The 20,222-nt window shown below is 39.1% G+C and overlaps 2 protein-coding genes across 2 annotated transcripts; both read left to right on the top strand.

Annotated features, from left to right (window-relative positions):
• The first annotated feature begins 323 nt into the window (after nt 1-323).
• Nucleotides 324-9,987, top strand: LOC134132874 (uncharacterized). Its single transcript, XM_062565539.1, has 16 exons — nt 324-395; nt 1,178-1,218; nt 2,727-2,786; nt 3,367-3,635; nt 3,752-4,034; nt 4,563-4,606; nt 5,122-5,410; nt 5,629-5,669; nt 5,756-6,002; nt 6,131-6,201; nt 6,487-6,772; nt 6,907-6,935; nt 7,430-7,715; nt 7,852-7,877; nt 9,363-9,648; nt 9,971-9,987. Exons 2-16 carry the CDS (start codon nt 1,209-1,211, stop codon nt 9,985-9,987), a joined length of 2,244 nt encoding a protein of 747 aa, XP_062421523.1. The 5' UTR covers nt 324-395; nt 1,178-1,208.
• LOC134132888 (uncharacterized) lies at nt 9,956-19,261 on the top strand. Its single transcript, XM_062565699.1, has 20 exons — nt 9,956-10,220; nt 10,337-10,619; nt 11,148-11,191; nt 11,697-11,985; nt 12,194-12,234; nt 12,321-12,567; nt 12,696-12,760; nt 13,046-13,331; nt 13,511-13,549; nt 13,706-13,731; nt 14,388-14,430; nt 15,483-15,526; nt 15,600-15,673; nt 15,865-16,079; nt 16,175-16,425; nt 16,526-16,654; nt 16,834-16,969; nt 17,074-17,100; nt 17,663-17,713; nt 17,955-19,261. The coding sequence occupies exons 1-20, from the start codon at nt 10,068-10,070 to the stop codon at nt 18,218-18,220; spliced, it is 2,709 nt and encodes a 902-aa protein (XP_062421683.1). The 5' UTR covers nt 9,956-10,067; the 3' UTR covers nt 18,221-19,261.
• The last annotated feature ends 961 nt before the right edge of the window (nt 19,262-20,222 follow it).

Below are 20,222 nucleotides of genomic sequence, written 5' to 3'. Positions count from 1 at the left end.
AGAGCGTTTCAGTTTGACAAAGAGTTTAATTAGTGAATCGGTGAAATGTGGCACTTCTCAGTCTCTTAAAAACAGCTTTTGTTTTATTGACTTACTGACTTACTGTCACTAGAAATAATTGTGAAAGACACCGGTGTAAATCATTAAACAGCACATTTATTGAATACTACTTGCGAGCAGGAGACACAAACAAGTGATGCATTGATGCTACTCAAAGGTCTTCTTCCCAGCTGGTATGCGGGACCTTCTTCATTTGTGTTTAATTTGTCCTCCTTTTCATTTTTGTGGGATTTCTACACATTTGTGTTGTTCCGCCCCGTGACGTCACTGACAAGCGGGAGCCAAGTAGAACCGTGACAAGAAGGCAAATAACAGGAGACACCCGTTAACGGAAGGTAAGAACAAAAGAGGAGCAATCTTCGACTAAAGTCTTGGGTGATTTTCTGGCATCAGATAAAGAATGAGCTGCAGCTACGAGTTGTTTTAGAAGGGTTTGTGAAACGGAGTTAAAAAAAAAATGGATTTTTTTGTCTTTCACTTTCATAGCTTTAACTTCCTCTTAAGCTTAAAATGTGTAAAAATGTGTGAAAACAGTGAACTAATTAAACTGATGACAGTTTAATCCTTCTAATAACAATGTATCAAACCCAAGTACCAAGCATTGCTTTGACTTTCCTTTTTGATAAGACATAACTGAGAATGTATACAAATATAAGAACACAAGGACAGACAGACAGACTGTGGTCAACTCAGCAGACACTTCAATAGTGTTTCTACTTATTTCTAACATGACTTTACTATTTCTACCTCTTCCTCCTATGATGGTAAGACTGTGGTGGGTACCTTATAAAAGTTTATATATTTTGTCACTATGGGTCACTTAAATTAGCTTATGCAGAACATTTTGAAGGGCTTTAACTTTTGAATAAAAAAAAGCCCTTTGCCTCGCCCAGTGAGTTCCTCTTGGTTGGTGTTTCCTGTAGTTGGTTTTGACACGTGATACATTGTTCATGAGTCTCCAACACTCCTTTACTGTCCTTTATTTTATTCTTCCACATACATACATACATACATACATACATACATACATACATACATACATACATACATACATACATACATACATACATACATACATACATTTAAAGTATTGCTTTCCCTATTTTTGTTTTTACAGTCACTCAGTTGCAGGTACGGATGTGAATACGATGGCAGAAGGTAGGTGCAAAGATATCATGTACATCACATACGTCAATATGTGACTGTTGCCTGAAAATGTCAACAGGTTTGTCTGTTTGAGAAGCTGGCTGAAAGCAAAGAAGTAGTAGGTTTACCTTTCATTGGTAACTGTTCATTGTTTCTGAAATAAGAGGCCTGACTGCTTTGTTCACAGCAAACTTGACAAAAAGAAAATATTAAGCCATGGTTTAACTGCACTATAGGCTGAGTCCTTGTTTACCTGAAATGTACACTTTATCATTTTATTTTGTTTTAAAAATAAAACATTTGCATAAATCAAGCCAATCCACTTTTCCGTGTTAAGAGTTAAAAAAAAATATGGAAAAAACATTTAGAATTAACTGAGTTTTAGTTAGTTTGAGTTGACATAAATGTGATTAATTGTGATTAAATATTTTAGTCGTTGGACAGCACTACATTTAATCCATAATGGACCTACTGGTTTCTGTTCATACTTCCTACTGCAGCACTAAACCAGAGTCCATGTGCTTAGAAGCCACCACCATGAGGCTCAATGATGAGATCGGCACTGATGCATTCAGGCCCAGGTTTATAATCCTGGGAGGAAAAACTAAATCTTAATTCTCCCACTTACCAAAAAAGGGGGGGAGTGGATATGGACAAAAATATCTAGATAACATCTGCTTTGTCTCTGCATACCTGTCATCTTCTGCTGATAATGAGTCATAGATCCATCATGCCTTGTTACCACTGTGCAGGCTGCTGGTGGTGGTGTAATGGTGTGGGGGATGTTTTCTTGACACACTTTAGGCCCCTTAGTGCCGATTGGGCATCGTTTAAATGCCACGGCCTACCTGAGCATTGTTTCTGACCATGTCCATCCCTTTATGGCCACCATGTACCCATCCACTGATGGCTACTTCCAGAAGGATAATGCACCATGTCACAAAGCTCCAATCATTTCAAATTGGTTTCTTGAACATGAAAACGAGTTCACTGAACTAAAATGCCTCCCACAGTCACCAGATCTCAACCCAATAGAGCATCTTTGGGATGTGGTGGAACGGGAGCTTCGTGCCCTGGATGTGTATCCCACAAATCTCCATCAACTGCAAGATGCTATCCTATCAATATGGGCCAACATTTCTAAAGAATGCTTTCAGCCCCTTGTTGAATCAATGCCACATAGAATTAAGGCAGTTCTGAAAGCGAAAGGGGGTCAAACACAGTATTAGTATGAGGTTCCTAATAATCCTTTAGGTGAGTGTATATCAACAGGCGGCCTAGTTCCACAGTGAACATCACAGGCAGTTCTTCAATAATGTAACAGTTCAAGCTGTATTTATCGGCCTCTCGTACCTTATTGCTTAAATTAAAGACATGAGAAAACAAGTTGACACATGCTTTTAAAGAGCATCAATGTTGCCATTCATTTTTTGTTTTGAATTTATGTTTAAACCTTAATTAATTTGTTGGGAACACGTTCCATCATTAAGTCATTTCACTTTACCTGATGTTTGTTTCAGCTGCGAGACCCTCACACGGATCACCTGGTGTTGATGCCATGGCGGAAGGAGGCTGCACAGGTAGAATGATGTCATCCAATCAAACGCCTCTCTGACTGTCAGACCTCATTATTAACAGTTGGGCTGGCTGAGTATAAATATCTAACTTCCAGCAACTCAACAAATAAAAAGATCAACAATTTGTACGCAATATAATTTTTTGTTGCTGCAATAAAACATAAAATCTGTATGAACCAGTTCTCACTGGCCTCTAGTCGTTATGCTGAACTAGGCCTAATACCTAAATACAGAATGACATTTGAAAGGGAAACATCTCATAACTGCAAAAATATTTCTTCCAGATGTAGTTTGAAGTTTTGAAATTGTAAATCTGTTATTTAAAGAAAAAAAATAGAAACATCAAATTTAAAATATAAGTCACTTATACTATAAAACATGTAATGTTTGTGTTAAAATACTTCAATTAAAGCAATACTTAAAAATCCCAACCATAGAAATCAATCTGCCAGAAACTTAATACCTTTTTTGAAAGTCCAAGCAGCACATTGCCTGCATTTAAGTATTAAGAATCTCAGTTATTTTCTAACTTCTTGCAATGAAACTTCTCTTCCAAAGAAATTAATTTTCACTCTGTCCTCAGGGGAGAACTTTGTGGAAAGACATCGAGTGGAGCTGATCAAGAGAGTCAGCAACATTAAACCCATTTTGGATGAGCTCCTCCGCCAAGAGATAATCTCACGATATAGTTATGATCAGATGAAGCCTCTGCCGACCTCTCAGGAGAAGATGGAGGAGCTCTTTCGTTGGCCTTTGCCAGTCAGCGGAGGAGAAGGAAAAGAGATGTTCTACAAACTCCTGGAGGAACATGAGCCACATCTCATCGATGAGCTCAGGAGGACAGAAGAGCCAGTGAGTAAATGCTTATTGATATGAAGCCTTTTGAGAAGTGTGGATTACACAGGTCAGGTCATGTGACTCCATAGGTAAAAACTTTCTTTACAAACACATAATTGCATATTTTGCAGGTGGAAGCAGGGATGCCCGTTAGAGAGCTGCTTTTGGAAACCCTCCATCATTTGAGAGATAAAGAGATAAAGAAATTCAACTGGCTGCTGCTGTGGAAGTTCTCTTTGTGCGGCTTTCCAAGACACTTGTGGCATCGATTGCAAAGTTTACACACTGCAGAGAACCTGGTGGACGTGATGGTGCAGACGTGGGGTCAAAAGTCTGTGGAGGTGACCAAGGAGGTGTTAGTGGACATGAACAGGACTGATCTGGTGCAGAGGCTGCACACCTGGGGACACAAAGGTATTTTGTTCATTCTTAAGCTGTAAATGTTTTCTTTAAGAATCCACCTGTATCAGGGTCAATTCTCACCATGTTTCCTCTTTGTTTTCCTTCGTCTGTGACCATGGCTTCACTCCTCACATCTGAACCCGACATATTAAAGGCTCAGTATCCTACTCAGGACACACAGAGCATTTATTACAACAATCACAATGGTCATGAATTGTGTTGTGGCTCAAGAATCATCAGCTAAAGTATTTGGTGTTAATTCCTGAAAAAAATGAATAATCTTACGACACAAATATGGAAGAAAATAACAAATATTAATTATTGAACTTTAAAAAATTGGATTCCTTAAAGCTCTGTAGTTCTTTTAATTTGACTTTCAGTGTATGAAGCTTTTTTACACAGTTTAAAATGGACAGTTTATGACCAGCAGTTTATTTTTTAATGATGTCATTCAGTAGACAACAAGTAATTCTGTTTATTAAGTGATCAATTCTCAACATTAGTGTTCAAATCAATGACCTAGACTTCCTCTCTCCTCAGAAGAACAGTCTTTGGGTGAACTTTGGCCTGGACTGATTCCTGAAGTGAGTAATGTCTCTTCTGTCTGACTTCAAGCTGAAGCTCAAACTTTTCATCAATGAGTTGATCAACAGAAAATGTAGATTCAAACATAATCAGAATAATAGTTTACTGTAATGAGTGCACAGGAGAAAAAATAAGATATATCACGTTATATTGTTAAAATGATTTATGCATTTATGTTATTTTATTCCTATGAAGGCACATTATTGATTGATTTAAATGTTGTTTGTTCCACTTGTTCTTGGAGTTGGGAGCAATGGGAAATGACATCATATTTCTATATATCTAACATTTGTAGATAGTTGTACAGTAATTATCTTGTATCATTTAAAAACAGAAATTGGAACTCATTTAGATCTACTTTAAACAAAACAGCTTTTTTTTCGATTTGAACAAGACCAACTGAGGGGTAGTGCACTTGATATCATATGTACAAATATTATTGTATCATCACTTGTTTGATGTGGTTAAATCATTTGACCACATCCACAGTTGTTCTCTGCTTTGAATCCACCAGGTGGAGACGATGGCGTCTGCTATTGAGCTGCTTTTGGAAACGCTGAAGGATTTAACTGATGGGGAGCTGGAGAAGTTCAAGGATTCATTCTTGAGGGAAACTCAGGACCAGAAGATCACTTCTGACATCATATGGTTGATGTCAGAGGCAACAGATGTGCAGGACGTGGTGTTTGTAATGGTGCTGACCCATGGTCAACACTCTCTGTGGCAAACAGAGACGTTTTTACATGAGATGAACCGGATTGATCTGGTTCAGTATCTTTCACACAGCAGCTCAGGACCCCAAAGTAAGAAAATAAGGACAACCAAGCTAAAACCATTAAACTGCTACTTCACAAATATCTCAAGCTGTGTCATAATGTCCTTCTCTTTGCATTATGAATAATATGAATATACATGAATATTAATCATTTTATATGTATTATTTATTTTTCTAAATTGTTGCCTGATACCAATATGTTTTGTCAGATGAGTCACTCATGACTTTTACTTCTTTTCTCCTCAGAGAAACTCTCCTCTGAACACAGACCTGCACTGATACAGAGAGTGAGTAATGCAACATCTGTCACATTCATACAATTACAAATAAGTTAAATGTATTATATATTATAATAAATATACATTTCTTTCAGGCAGCCAGTAAAGCAGCTGTTAGACGTCGACTTTGGGAAATTGAGGCGGATTTTAGTTATTGGGAGAAATTCAAGAAGATCCTCACGTTGATCATCTCACAGAATAATCCATTCTCATTGATGTTGAGACGAACATCTGACAGAGAATCAGTAATGGATCTGATGTTGCAGACTTTAGGCCTTCACTCTCTGGATTTAACCTGTGAGGTTTTAGAGATAATGGGCAGAAGTCACACAATATGTGAAGGTAAGTCATAGATAAAAAAGAGAAAGTTGTTATCAACTTGGAGTCTGTAAAGTTTAAGGTACAATACGCAGTCACACTGTTTGTAATCAAAGCATTCAAGTGTCTCTTCTCCTTTGGTGCTCAACCAGTGAAGGCGAGTGGGAGAGAGAGAGAGACGGTGGGAGAGCGAGCTCAAGATGAACATCAAGCTGCACAGAGCGTGAGTCAAACATCACAACTCCCATTTAATGCGTGCTGATTGATCACCATCATGTTCTTTATACATATTATTAAATATTATGACACCAACCAAACCAAGTGTTTTAAATTGCCTTTGAGATTGAGCTCTTTAGTTATAATCCAGGGACCTTTACTTTATCAGGGTGGAGAGGTTTGTCCCTATGAACCTGAGGGAGCAGATGGTTAATGGTATTACTTAATACGATCTAAAACACTACAAGGGAGATGTTACACTAATGCCCTCTGATTACTTTTAATCCATCAGGAATCCACCATGACATCAGTTCAGGAGAGTCTTTTGGAAGCACTGGAAGATTTAAACGACAAGGACCTCAAGAAGTTTGAATACCACCTGCAGTGCACTCCAATTGAGAAAAGTTTCCTAAGAATCCCAAGACAGAGATTAAAGACGGCAAACCGAGTGGAGATGGTGAAGCTGATGATGGAGGCCTACCTCCAACAGTCTGTGGAGGTGATCAGGGAGATGTTAAAGAGGATGTACTGGGGAGACCTGCAGGAGAGCGGGTTAGGAACCAGATTGCGACTCCAAGGTAAGATAATGAATACACAAACATAAATAATGCAATGTATTATTTGTATTTTTTATTTACAGGGAACTCAATCTGACGAATCTGATGTTGATTTTGTTAATCAATGTCTCACTTTGTGATTTCTTTCTCCTCAGAGAGACGATGGTATAGAACGCTCCAGAGTGTGAGTATAATCACATAAAACACCTTTTACACAACACTGCTTTCATATAATTGTTACAGGTTGAAAATGATCCTCATGTTAACAGTGAACAGCTTTTAAACCAATAACATCACATCTGCTGTATAATTGATGAGATCCAGTGATCAGGTGACTCGGTCCTGCTTTTCGTGTCAAAGTGGATCAAATGGTGTTGTGATGGTGCTGCAGAAATGAGCACATACACTAATCTCAAACTCAGACTTCACAAAATTAAATCTTAATCTTAAATCTACTAACATGCCCCTCGACCCTGTTAAACTGATATGATGAGAGTAGATACATAAATGACGGTATATTTCTGAAGAATGTAAATTCAGCAACAGAACAGATATTATTGTCTCATTGTATTAAGTGATCACGTGGAAAAAACCCATTAATTGTGTTATTTAATACGATCTAAAACACTACAAGGGAGATGTTACACTAATGCCCTCTGATCACTTTTAATCCATCAGGAATCCACCATGACATCAGTTCAGGAGAGTCTTTTGGAAACACTGGAAGATTTAAATGATGAGGACTTTAAGAAGTTCAAACACCACCTGCAGTACACTAAAGTTGAGAAAAGTTTCCTAAGAATCCCAAGACAGAGATTAGAGACGGTAGACCGAGTGGAGATGGTGAAGCTGATGATGGAGGCCTACGACAAACAGTCTGTGGAGGTGACCAGGCTGGGGTTAAAGAGGATGTACTGGGAAGACCTGCAGGAGAGGGGGTCAAGAACCTACCTTGAAACCAAAGGTAAGATAATGAATACACAAACATAATAAATAATGCAATGAATTATTTGTATATTTATTTACAGGGAACTCAATCTGACGAATCTGATGTTGAATCTGTTGATCAATGTCTCACTTTGTGATTTCGTTCTCCTCAGAGGGACAAACATTGTCGGCCCAGATTGTGAGTATAATCACATAAAACACCTTTTACACAACGCTGCTTTCATTTAATTGTTACAGGTTGAAAATGATCCTCATGTTAACAGTGAACAGCTTTTAAACCAATAACATCACATCTGCTGTATAATTGATGAGATCCAGTGATCATGTGACTCGGTCCTGCTTTTTGTGTCAAAGTGGATCAAATGGTTTTGTGATGATGCTGCAGAAATGAGCACATATGATATTGAATTCTCTTTTACCTCAACGTTGTGAGGAAAAGAGAGCTGAGCCTGGAAGGCAAAGCTCTCGATCTACTGGCCAATCTTGGTTCCCAACCTCACCTCTGAGCATGAAGGATGGGTCATGGCCCAAAGAACTAGGTCACGGATGCAAGCGGCCGAAATGGGTTTCCTCAGGAGGGTTTCTGGTGTCTCTCCTAGAGAGGATGAGAAGCTCAGTCAGAGCTGGTAGATGTGGCTGGAAAAGTGAAGTTTGGAGTCCCCTGCTGAAACTGTTGTCCCCCCAGCCCTGTTTAACTAATAAGATGAGATGGGAGGAGATACAAAGATGACAGTATATTATATATATATATAACAAAATAGCGTAAAACAAAAAATAGAACAGATATTAGTGTACCTTAATCCTCAAATAAAGACCGGGATTTAATTAGTGGCCGGGCTTCAGATAGTAGCCGGGGGCGCGGTCGATACGAACAAATAAAGGCCGGGCCCCAAATACAGGCCGGGGTAAAAAAATGTAAAAGTAAAGAATACACTGCTGGAGGTAACATGAGAGCCCTGCCCGCCACCTGCTCGTGAACTAGTGGGGTCGCTGCCTGGGAGAAGCTGGACAAGGACATGATCCGAAAGTCCGTCAAAGTTTGTGGACTGACACTGAAAGATGACGGGAGTGAAGATGATCTCATCCATTGCTTCAAAGCAGGACAGCCATGCGCCGCTGGTAGGGATGCGCTGACGCAGCTCCGGCAGCGGGGGGAGGAGAACCGCACGCAAGTAGCCCAGGATGAGGAGAACGACGAGGAGGACACTGCAAATAAAGCGCTATACGCGATAAACTTAAGACTGACACTATGGTTTATTACTGATTAATTTCTAAATGGTTAGTCTCCAGAAAGTTGATTAGCCATAGGTCTACCGGTTTCATTCTACCGGCAGCCTATCGGTAAATGGTTGCAGGAAGTGCTGAACGCATATGCAATGAATGATATTAGCCTACTGTAATTATGGCCATTATTTTATTTAAATAATACAATTCTATAACAGAAGATACCGGTAAGTAAGAAATAAAGGCCTGCCCCTAATACAAGCCGGTGCGCTGTTCGGCCTATGTAAATAAAAGCCCCGGCCACTATTTGAGGATTTACGGTATCTTTGTATTAAGTGATTACGTGCAAAAATAACATTAATTATGTTATTTCGTACGATCTAAAACACTACAAGGGAGATGTTACACTAATGCCCTCTGATTACTTTTAATCCATCAGGAATCCACCATGACATCAGTTCAGGAGAGTCTTTTGGAAGCACTGGATGGTTTAAAGGACGAGGACCTCAAGAAGTTCAAACACCACCTGCAGTACACTAAAGTTGAGAAAGATTGCGTAAGAATCCCAAGACAGAGATTAGAGACGGCAGACCGAGTGGAGATGGTGAAGCTGATGATGGAGGCCTACGACAAACAGTCTGTGGAGGTGATCAGGAAGTTGTTAAAGAGGATGTACTGGGAAGACCTGCAGAAGAGCGGGTCAGGAACCTACCTTGAAACCCAAGGTAAGATAATAAATACAAAGACACAATCCTGTTGTTATGCGGAACTAAACTAAATGTCTACATTTATTAACTAAATGTCATTGTAAAGAAAGATGTATGTGTGTAGTTGTATGGGTGATGCTTGTTTTAAAATGTTGAACACTACAATACACAAAAAATAATATCTGCCAGAAACTTAATATCTTTTTTGAAAAGTCCAAGCAGCACATTGCCTGCATTTAAGTATTAAGAATCTCAGTTATTTTCTAACTTCTTGCAATGAAACTTCTCTTCCAAAGAAATTAATTTTCACTCTGTCCTCAGGGGAGAACTTTGTGGAAAGACATCGAGTGGAGCTGATCAAGAGAGTCAGCAACATTAAACCCATTTTGGATGAGCTCCTCCGCCAGGAGATAATCTCACAATATAGTTATGATCAGATGAAGCCTCTGCCGACCTCTCAGGAGAAGATGGAGGAGCTCTTTCGTTGGCCTTTGCCAGTCAGCGGAGGAGAAGGAAAAGAGATGTTCTACAAACTCCTGGAGGAACATGAGCCACATCTCATCGATGAGCTCAGGAGGACAGAAGAGCCAGTGAGTAAATCCTTATTTATATGAAGCCTTTTGAGAAGTGTGGATTACACAGGTCAGGTCATGTGACTCGATAGGTAAAAGCTTTCTTTACAAACACATAATTGCATATTTTGCAGGTGGAAGCAGGGATGCCCGTTAGAGAGCTGCTTTTGGAAACCCTCCATGATTTGAGAGATAAAGAGATAAAGAAATTCAACTGGCTGCTGCTGTGGAAGTTCTCTTTGTGCGGCTTTCCAAGACACTTGTGGGAACGATTGCAAAGTTTACACACTGCAGAGAACCTGGTGGACGTGATGGTGCAGACGTGGGGTCAAAAGTCTGTGGAGGTGACCAAGGAGGTGTTAGTGGACATAAACAGGACTGATCTGGTGCAGAGGCTGCACACCTGGGGACACAAAGGTATTTTGTTCATTCTTAAGCTGTAAATGTTTTCTTTAAGAATCCACCTGTATCAGGGTCAATTCTCACCATGTTTCCTCTTTGTTTTCCTTCGTCTGTGACCATGGCTTCACTCCTCACATCTGAAACCGACATATTAAAGGCTCAGTATCCTACTCAGGACACACAGAGCATTTATTACAATAATCACAATGGTCATGAATTGTGTTGTGGCTGACGAATCATCAGCTAAAGTATTTGGTGTTAATTCCTGAAAAAAATGAATAATCTTACGACACAAATATGGAAGAAAATAACAAATATTAATTATTGAACTTTAAAAAATTGGATTCCTTAAAGCTCTGTAGTTCTTTTAATTTGACTTTCAGTGTATGAAGCTTTTTTACACAGTTTAAAATGGACAGTGTGTGACCAGCAGTTTATTTTTTAATGATGTCATTCAGTAGACAACAAGTAATTCTGTTTATTAAGTGATCATTTCTCAACATTAGTGTTCAAATCAATGACCTAGACTTCCTCTCTCCTCAGAAGAACACTCTTTGGGTGAACTTTGGCCTGGACTGATTCCTGAAGTGAGTAATGTCTCTTCTGTCTGACTTCAACCTGAAGCTCAAACAGTTCATCAATGAGTTGATCAACAGAAAATGTAGATTCAAACATAATCAGAATAATAGTTTACTGAAATAAGTGCACAGGAGAAAAAGTAAGATATATCACATTATATTGTTAAAATTATTTATGTTATTTTATTCCTATAAAGGCACATTATTGATTGATTTAAATGTTGTTTGTCCCACTTGTTCTTGGAGTTGGGAGCAATGGGAAATGACATCATATTTCTATTTATCTAACATTTAGATAGTTGTACAGTGATTATCTTGTATCTTTCAAAAACAGAAATTGGAAGTCATTTAGATCTACTTTAAACAAAACAGCTATTTTTCGATTTGAACAAGACCAACTGACAGGTAGTGTACTTGATATCATATGTACAAATATTATCGTATCATCGCCTTGTTTGATGTGGCTAAATCATTTGACCACATCCACAGTTGTTCTCTGCTTTGAATCCACCAGGTGGAGACGATGGCGTCTGCTATTGAGCTGCTTTTGGAAACGCTGAAGGATTTAACTGATGGGGAGCTGGAGAAGTTCAAGGATTCATTCTTGAGGGAAACTCACTACCAGAAGATCACTTCTGACATCAGATGGTTGATGTCAGAGGCAACAGATGTGCAGGACGTGGTGTTTGTAATGGTGCTGACCCATGGTCAACACTCTCTGTGGCAAACAGAGACGTTTTTACATGAGATGAACCGGATTGATCTGGTTCAGTATCTTTCACACAGCAGATCAGGACCCCAAAGTAAGAAAATAAGGACAACCAACCTAAAACCATTAAACTGCTACTTCACAAATATCCTAAGCCGTTTCATAATGTCCTTCTCTTTACATTATGAATAATATGAATATTAATCATTTTATATGTATTATTTATTTTTCTAAATTGTTGCCTGATACCAATATGTTTTGTCAGATGAGTCACTCATGACTTTTACTTCTTTTCTCCTCAGAGAAACTCTCCTCTGAACACAGACCTGCACTGATACAGAGAGTGAGTAACGCAACATCTGTCACATTCATACAATTACAAATAAGTTAAATGTATTATATATTATAATAAATATACATTTCTTTCAGGCAGCCAGTAAAGCAGCTGTTAGACGTCGACTTTGGGAAATTGAGGCGGATTTTAGTTATTGGGAGAAATTCAAGAAGATCCTCACGTTGATCATCTCACAGAATAATCCATTCTCATTGATGTTGAGACGAACATCTGACAGAGAATCAGTAATGGATCTGATGTTGCAGACTTTAGGCCTTCACTCTCTGGATTTAACCTGTGAGGTTTTAGTGATAATGGGCAGAAGTCACACAATATGTGAAGGTAAGTCATAGATAAAAAAGAGAAAGTTGTTATCAACTTGGAGTCTGTAAAGTTTAAGGTACAATACGCAGTCACGCTGTTTGTAATCAAAGCATTCAAGTGTCTCTTCTCCTTTGGTGCTCAACCAGTGAAGGCGAGTGGAAGAGAGAGAGAGACGGTGGGAGAACGAGCTCAACATCAAGCTGCACAGAGCGTGAGTCAAACATCACAACTCCCATTTAATACGTGCTGATTGATCACCATCATGTTCTTTATACATATTATTAAATATTATGACACCAACCAAACCAAGTGTTTTAAATTGCCTTTGAGATTGAGCTCTTTAGTTATAATCCAGGGACCTTCACCTTATCAGGGTGGAGAGGTTTGTCCCTATGAACCTGAGGGAACAGATGGTTAATGGTATTATTTAATACGATCTAAAACACTACAAGGGAGATGTTACACTAATGCCCTCTGATTACTTTTAATCCATCAGGAATCCACCATGACATCAGTTCAGGAGAGTCTTTTGGAAACTTTGAAAGATTTGAGTGACAAGGACCTCAAGAAGTTTAAACACCACCTGCAGTACACTGAAGTTGAGAAAGATTACGTAAGAATCCCAAGACAGAGATTAGAGACGTCAAACCGAGTGGAGATGGTGAAGCTGATGATGGAGGCCTACGACAAACAGTCTGTGGAGGTGACCAGGAAGGTGTTAAAGAGGATGTACTGGGAAGACCTGCAGGAGAGCGGGTCAGGAACCACATGTCAACTCCAAAGTAAGATAATGAATACACAAACATAATCTAGTGGTTATACTAAAATACACCAAAAATCATATCAGCCCGAAACTTAATACCTTTTTTGAAAAGTCCAAGGAGCACATTGCCTACATTTATGTATTAAGAATCTCGGTTATTTTCTAACTTCTTGCAATGAAACTTCTCTTACTGGGTAGGGCTGGAGCTGAAGTCAGGAACCAACTTTGAAATCCAAGGTAAGATAAGATAGATATCGACATAATGAATACACAAACATAAAATAATAAATGCATTGTATTATTCATATGTTTTATTTTTAGGGAACTCAATCTGACGAATCTGATGTTGAATCTGTTGATCAATGTCTCACTTTGTGATTTCGTTCTTCTCAGGGGAACTAATATTCTCGGGCCAGAGTGTGAGTATAATCACATAAAACACCTTTTACACAACGCTGCTTTCATATAATTGTTACAGGTTGAAAATGATCCTCATGTTAACAGTGAACAGCTTTTAAACCAATAATATCACATCTGCTGTATAATTGATGAGATCCAGTGATCAGGTGACTCGGTCCTGCTTTTCGTGTCAAAGTGGATCAAATGGTGTTGTGATGATGCTGCAGAAATGAGCACATACACTAATCTCAAACTCAGATTTTACAAAATGTACCTGTAGCCGAAACTAGTGCTACTCACGGGTCCTCTTCAACACACGACACGTCTACACGCCTTCAGGTTGACACCAACGTTCTTTATTTTAAAGAAAACTTCACATTAGATGCTCAGTGCACACAGGTCAGTGTGCATCAATGAGCGCATCTGCTTTCTGTCTCTCTCCTGGCTGAGAGGACGAGAGCTGATGAGCAACAGGTTACAGCTTTGATAATTACCCCTTGCACTGTTCCCCTGAACCTCTCCCACAGAGTCTTGCCAGGCCTCGAAAACACGTCAGCATCAATGCGCTTGATGTGTTAAATAAAAGTTGTTAGAATACTTTAATGACTTACTTAATGTTTCATTACTACAATGGAGATATTACATTAATGTACTCTCATTACTTTTAACCCTTCAGGGAGCTTCCAAGGAGAAACCTTTGAACATCCTGCAAGATCTAAGTATGTATATGTCTGACTGTGTGTGTGTGTGTCTGTGTGTCTGACCACGTGTGTGTGTGTGTGTGTGTGTGTGTGTGTGTGTGTGTGTGTGTGTGTGTGTGTGTGTGTGTGTGTGTGTGTGTGTGCGTGTCTGTCAGTTTCTTTCTTCTTTTTGTTTGTGGCTTCCTTGTTTTTTGGATAAATAATTCATTAACCTTTGAGTGGACTCTGGTGTCTGCGTAAACCACATCCCAGAGTGCCTCAATGGCCCTTGGATTTAACTTTAGATGTTTGGGGTGAGGGTTCTACCTGGACTGGTCACCAGCCAGTTGTTGGGCAGACATGTTGGGTTCTGAAGCCCCTCGAGGGAGATCACGCTACGATGAATCAAAAGAGTCACCTGGCTCGAACTTTAAAAATCAAAAAGTATTTAATATCTAAACAAAGTGATAAGGAATACAATTATCAAAGTGAAATACAACGTGAATAGTAATATATTTCGCGAAATAGAGAAGTCCCCTGGTCCAAGTCTCATATGACCATCAATATTGGTTCACAGGAGGATTCTGCCAGATCCTTCTCCAGCTCAGCTTTTTAAATTCCCCGGGGCTGTCTTAAGATCCCAGTACTTATTGATTTATCACAGTTTATCTGGTGCAATACTTTGCATACAATTGCTTAACTAATACCTGACAGGGAAAAAAACTCCCATCAAAAACCCTCTTCTGGGGAAAGATGGGAGAAATCCATAAAGGACGGCAATTAGCTTCCGTCCCCAGGTTTTAACATTACATCATGACAGGATGTTAATGTGTATTTATATATTTTACATGTATTTATATGATTTACATGACTATACATTGTTATTGTCTATAATGTATTCACTTCATTTAAAATACAAATGTAATATCTACTATCTAACACCAAACAAACTACACTTCTACACTGAACATTGCTACATGTAACATACTTCTCACCACTAGGGGTGCACTTATACTAAAATTCCTAACAGACACAAGGACAAACAACTATTCAAACTAACTTACCACAATTGGAACAAATTTGTGTTCAAGGTGTCTCAGAAAGCTCGGACTCAGTGGAGGGTGGAAGCATGACGGTAATTTCTTACATTGTTTGATTCATGTGGAGACACATCACTGTGTGTTTGCCATAATCGTTGTCCTCTGTAGCAGGAATCCAGTGAATGGACCAAACTTGACCCTGAGGTGAACAGTCAGGATGCAAACGATGCTCCAACTTACAGGTAAAACATTGGAGCAATAGGGAAACAAATGAGCTTATTTCCTGGGATTCTTTCACTGAAGGAAAGCGCACATCTTTCTCTGTGCCGTTACTGCTTATAACAACACAATATGACAATTAAAAGCACAAGTAAACTTCTATACCTTATTGCAGAATACAGTAATTTTGTGCATGTATTCTTTTCATGTTTAGCTTGCAGTCTGAAGCAGGAAACTATGAATGCAGCATCTCTGGCTTGCGCTGGATGTGTAATGGAAAGGTCCGCTTTAAGTACCAGTTTTGTCCGTGGGAGGAACCCATGGAGAGGATGGAAAGCCTGCAATACATGCCTGCAGGTCCCCTGATGGACATCACAGTGGTTACTGGGAAGTTAGATGAAGTGTACCTGCCTCACTGGATCTGCATCGGTAAGTGGACATGAAGACAATTTGTACATAAAACCTTCAGACAGCACGTGTACAATCAGATAAAGTCCTTTTCTCTTTGCTTTTGTTTTGTACAGACGACAATCCTGAGATTTTGGACAAGTTTGCAGTCCTGCACATAGACGACTGTGGAGATGATGTGGAAAAAGTGTCCCAGGTCACAGCGTCCCACGTCAAGCTGTCTGAGCCTGTTTTCTCCCCTCGAGCGGTCCTGCTGAGAATCGGCATTCCAGTGAGAATAAACTGTAACGTGTTGCTATACAAGACCAACACGGCCTTCCTCACGCTCCATGTGTACCTGATCCCACGTGATCCGGGTCTGCAGCAGGTACTTTCATCTCTTACTGGCAACACAGATAACAATGACATTCAGAGTGAATGAGAACCATCAGTAGACCTGTGTTGAGAGGGTTTATGTTTTTCTACAGGAAATGGACAGGAGGCAAATATCTGATGGGTACAAAGTCATCAAAAAGCCACATCCAAATACTTCTCTGAAAATGAACAATCGTTTCATCTTAAATGCAGTTTTAAAGGGTTCAGAAATCATTCCTGAGGTATTTTCATAACTTATTGATTATTTCTGGAGTAAACTAAGATTCTTAAGTAAGCTCTTATTAATATATATTGAAGAAATAGGGAAATTATGACAGAATGATGCCACATTATTTTAAAACGTTTTACAGATGCAAACTTCACAACATCAAAGTCTAACTTCCTTCCCTTTTTTGGACAGAACTTAAAGCTTCAATATGACAGCAGAAGCCCAAATTTCTTCGAGGTCTACAGTAAAAATCCAGACACAGACTTTGAACTCGTGCTCAACCATAAAAAAGACCATCAAACAGTGTGGAACTGTACAATTCGAAAAGGTCAGTTTCATGTGATAGAAGAAGAATTCATCCGCAGCGCCTGAACAGTCTGTTAATAAAATCCTTTTAAGTGTATTTTATTTTCCTCTGCATTTTATTTTCAGATGAATACGACAGTAGGCAAACACATGGTAAGACATTTCTAATCATTTGTATTTAGAAGAACTGCACTTTGGATGTCAGACCGTGGAAAAGATGAGTTTCTAATCAAATTTGACGATTTTCATCCTGTCATTGAGTTTGATACAGTATTTGAGGTATTAGGTCATCTAGCAAGTTCAAAATGACAGAATACAACTTTTGGCGAGTGGATTATTTTTAGCTCACCGAAACATTAAACCGTACATCAATAAACATTTTGTACAAATCTGATAACAAAGTGTACAGCTGTATAAAAGAGAGACATGTTAAAGAATTAACATAAATAAGATACCTCATCATTCAAACCACCAGGATTGATCTTCCTGTGTCACATTGCTTTACTCTACATTTGTGAAGCTGACCTCAACTCGCAGAATGAGTTTCAAAATTAGGAAGATTAGGAAGAAGGAACATTTAAGTGCAGGAAATTTGACTTTTCTTAGTGTTCTATTAGATGTCAAAATGTCCCCCTGAGAGGCGATCTCTTTGTTGTGTGTATGAGAACACTGCTCCATCACAAAACTATTTTAATGTTCCATCCATTTGTTTCAGCTGCGACTCCCTCAGCCGGAGCAGCCGCTCTGAACACCACGGCACAAGATGGTAGTGGAACGTCTTCTTTACTAATTTAAATTACCAGCCACTGATCCGATTGTTTAGGAAATCCAGAACGTCCCCATTGAGCCTCATTTCTGTGTTGCTGCACGGTTGGATGTTTAGAACAGGTCCAACTTGCTCTCCAAACACAGCACATGCTGCAGAGCAATGAAAGGAGCAGACGAGTGCAGCGTATTGGTAGTTTGATATTCTGTCGTTGTGGAGTCATTGTTTCTTCTTTCCACAGAGTCAGACTTTGTGGATGAACACAGAGCTGCGCTGATCGACAGAGTGAACAACGTTGAGGCCATTTTGGATGATCTTCTCGCTGAAGGAGTCGTCTCCCAGGCGAAATATGATGAAATCATGGCTATCAGCACCAGCAGGGATCGGATGAGGAGCCTCTTCTCTGGTCCACTGAACGCTGCTGGATGTGACGGCAAAGAAGTCTTCTACAAAATCCTCCAGAGACGTGAGAAATTTCTCATGAAAGATCTCCAGAAAAAGAAGTGAATGTTCATTCATTTTGTCCCAAATATCAGTGTAACTGGGCCCATTTACAAAAATAAGAATGTTTATGTTATTACCGTGTCTCTAATCTTCAGTCAAGTGACCTCATGTTAGATTTAAACTGGGGGACATTTGTATGAGATGTGGTGCCTCTCCCACTTGATCAGTGATGCTCAAGATGAGATGAGTTTTAATTCATGTTTGACAGTCAATTTGAATGTTTATCAGACAAATCACATTAGAAATTAATTGTAATGGTAAAATATAATGATGCCATGATGTTTTATTAGATTAATGTCTAAAGCTAATCATGACTTTAGCTGTGAGGAAATTCCAAGACACCAACTGCCTGAGAACAATCTGAGCAGCAGAGTCTCAGAGCACCTCTTCTCTTTGATCCCATCTGTCTAAATCTGATCAAACATGCGTTGGTGCTGCCTTGTGAGTCTTTCCTCAGGTCTGGGACCTTTGCCAGCCTCCAACACCTTTAGCATAACAAAACCAAGGTGTTTACCCTGCCAATTTCTTTATATTTCTGTTTTGCTCTGAAACAGAGAGAAGCTTGCCACTGCCTGTCCTTGTATAGCTGGACTTCTTCTTCCTTACAGAAATAAACAGAAGATACAACTTTAATACACATAGCCTTTATAACTGATTGAAATCTGAAATCTTCCGCATCAGAATATAAATCAAAACATGCTTGATCATGAAAGCGGGTTTCACCTCTGACGTGAACGAGAGGAGACGTATGAACACACCTGCTGATGGATCTCATTTTGACTTAGATTGTACATTTTGTTGGGGATAAGTATTGAATAACTTCATCGCTATGTGTAGATTGACCAAAATCCATAAATCATCGGCCTCCCCCTGGTTACACTACAACGCTTATTCAGGAAAAATGTTATGTAATGTTTGTGCATCAAGAACAGAACCTGAAACTAAGCTAAATGTCCGTTCTAAACTTAGCTAAATGACAAACTCAATCTTGGCAAAGAAAGACAATTGGTGTATTTTCCCCAGATGTGATCATGAATAAAAGGTGTGAACGACATTTTATGTGGAGATGTTCCCTTATTCATCGTCTATGACTTCAGTACAAAATGCAGAACACTCACAACTGAAAGATAGAAATTGAAAGAACCATGGTCACAATGATAAAAATCTTGGTTACCTCTACCAAGAGGGATCAGATGAGGGAGCCTCTTCTCTGGTCCCCTGAACGCTGCTGGACGTGACGGCAAAGAAGTCTTCTACAAAATCCTCAAGGACAGGCTGCCATATCCTGTTGCTGATCTCAAGAGGAAATAGTCTGGTTGAATCAGCCTCTTCAACCAAACATAAGACCTGACTACCTGAACATATTTCTTAACAGAACTGTTTTAGATCAAGCATTTATGAGGATACTCATCCTGGTGCCTCTTGATGCCTCTTACCCGCCGGCACCAATAAAAATCATCAACAATAACTATGTAAAACATGCAATCTTCCTGCCGATGGTCTTGTTTACTTTTGTAGGTCATAAAGGCATCGGTATCAAATCGACTTCTATCATTTGAAGCAGCTTTTTTTATTATGTAATGATGTGAAAGTTCTAAAACATTTTCTTTCTGATGTATAAAATATGAGATATTTTCTAAATGTAAATGACAATTTGTGTTTTTACTTGGCAAGTCTGCACAGAAAAGATATTGGACGTTAAAAACTTTAATCCAATTTTTTTTAATATTCTCAAATATGTTAATTAATCATGACTGAACACCTCTTAAAGAATATTTTTGCCTATTGTGGTGTTTTGTACATTTGATAAATGTCTTGATATGACTTCATTTGTATGTCTTATCAATCTTATTATTTTGGTTGTTGTAGCTGTATGCGGGACCTTCTTCATTTGTGTTTAATTTGTCCTCCTCTTCATTTTTGTGGCATTTCCACGCATTTGTGTTGTCCCGCCCCCTGTCGCCCCGTGACGTCACTGACAAGCGGGAGCCAAGTAGAACCGTAT

The sequence above is a fragment of the Pungitius pungitius genome, chromosome 11 (assembly GCF_949316345.1).
Source record: "Pungitius pungitius chromosome 11, fPunPun2.1, whole genome shotgun sequence".
Lineage (NCBI taxonomy): Eukaryota > Metazoa > Chordata > Actinopteri > Perciformes > Gasterosteidae > Pungitius > Pungitius pungitius.
The sequence above is the reverse complement of the archived record's forward strand: the minus strand, read 5'-3'. Positions and strand labels throughout refer to the sequence as shown.

Coding starts and splice junctions, on each gene's coding strand:
- LOC134132888 (XM_062565699.1), top strand. CDS start 10,068: ATGAAGCCTCTGCCGACCTCTCAGGAGAAGATGGAGGAGCTCTTTCGT. Junction 16,080..16,174: donor GCCTCACTGGATCTGCATCG/GTAAGTGGACAT, acceptor TGTTTTGTACAG/ACGACAATCCTGAGATTTTG. Junction 17,101..17,662: donor CGACAGTAGGCAAACACATG/GTAAGACATTTC, acceptor CATTTGTTTCAG/CTGCGACTCCCTCAGCCGGA.
- LOC134132874 (XM_062565539.1), top strand. Junction 2,787..3,366: donor GGCGGAAGGAGGCTGCACAG/GTAGAATGATGT, acceptor CTCTGTCCTCAG/GGGAGAACTTTGTGGAAAGA. Junction 3,636..3,751: donor TCAGGAGGACAGAAGAGCCA/GTGAGTAAATGC, acceptor CATATTTTGCAG/GTGGAAGCAGGGATGCCCGT.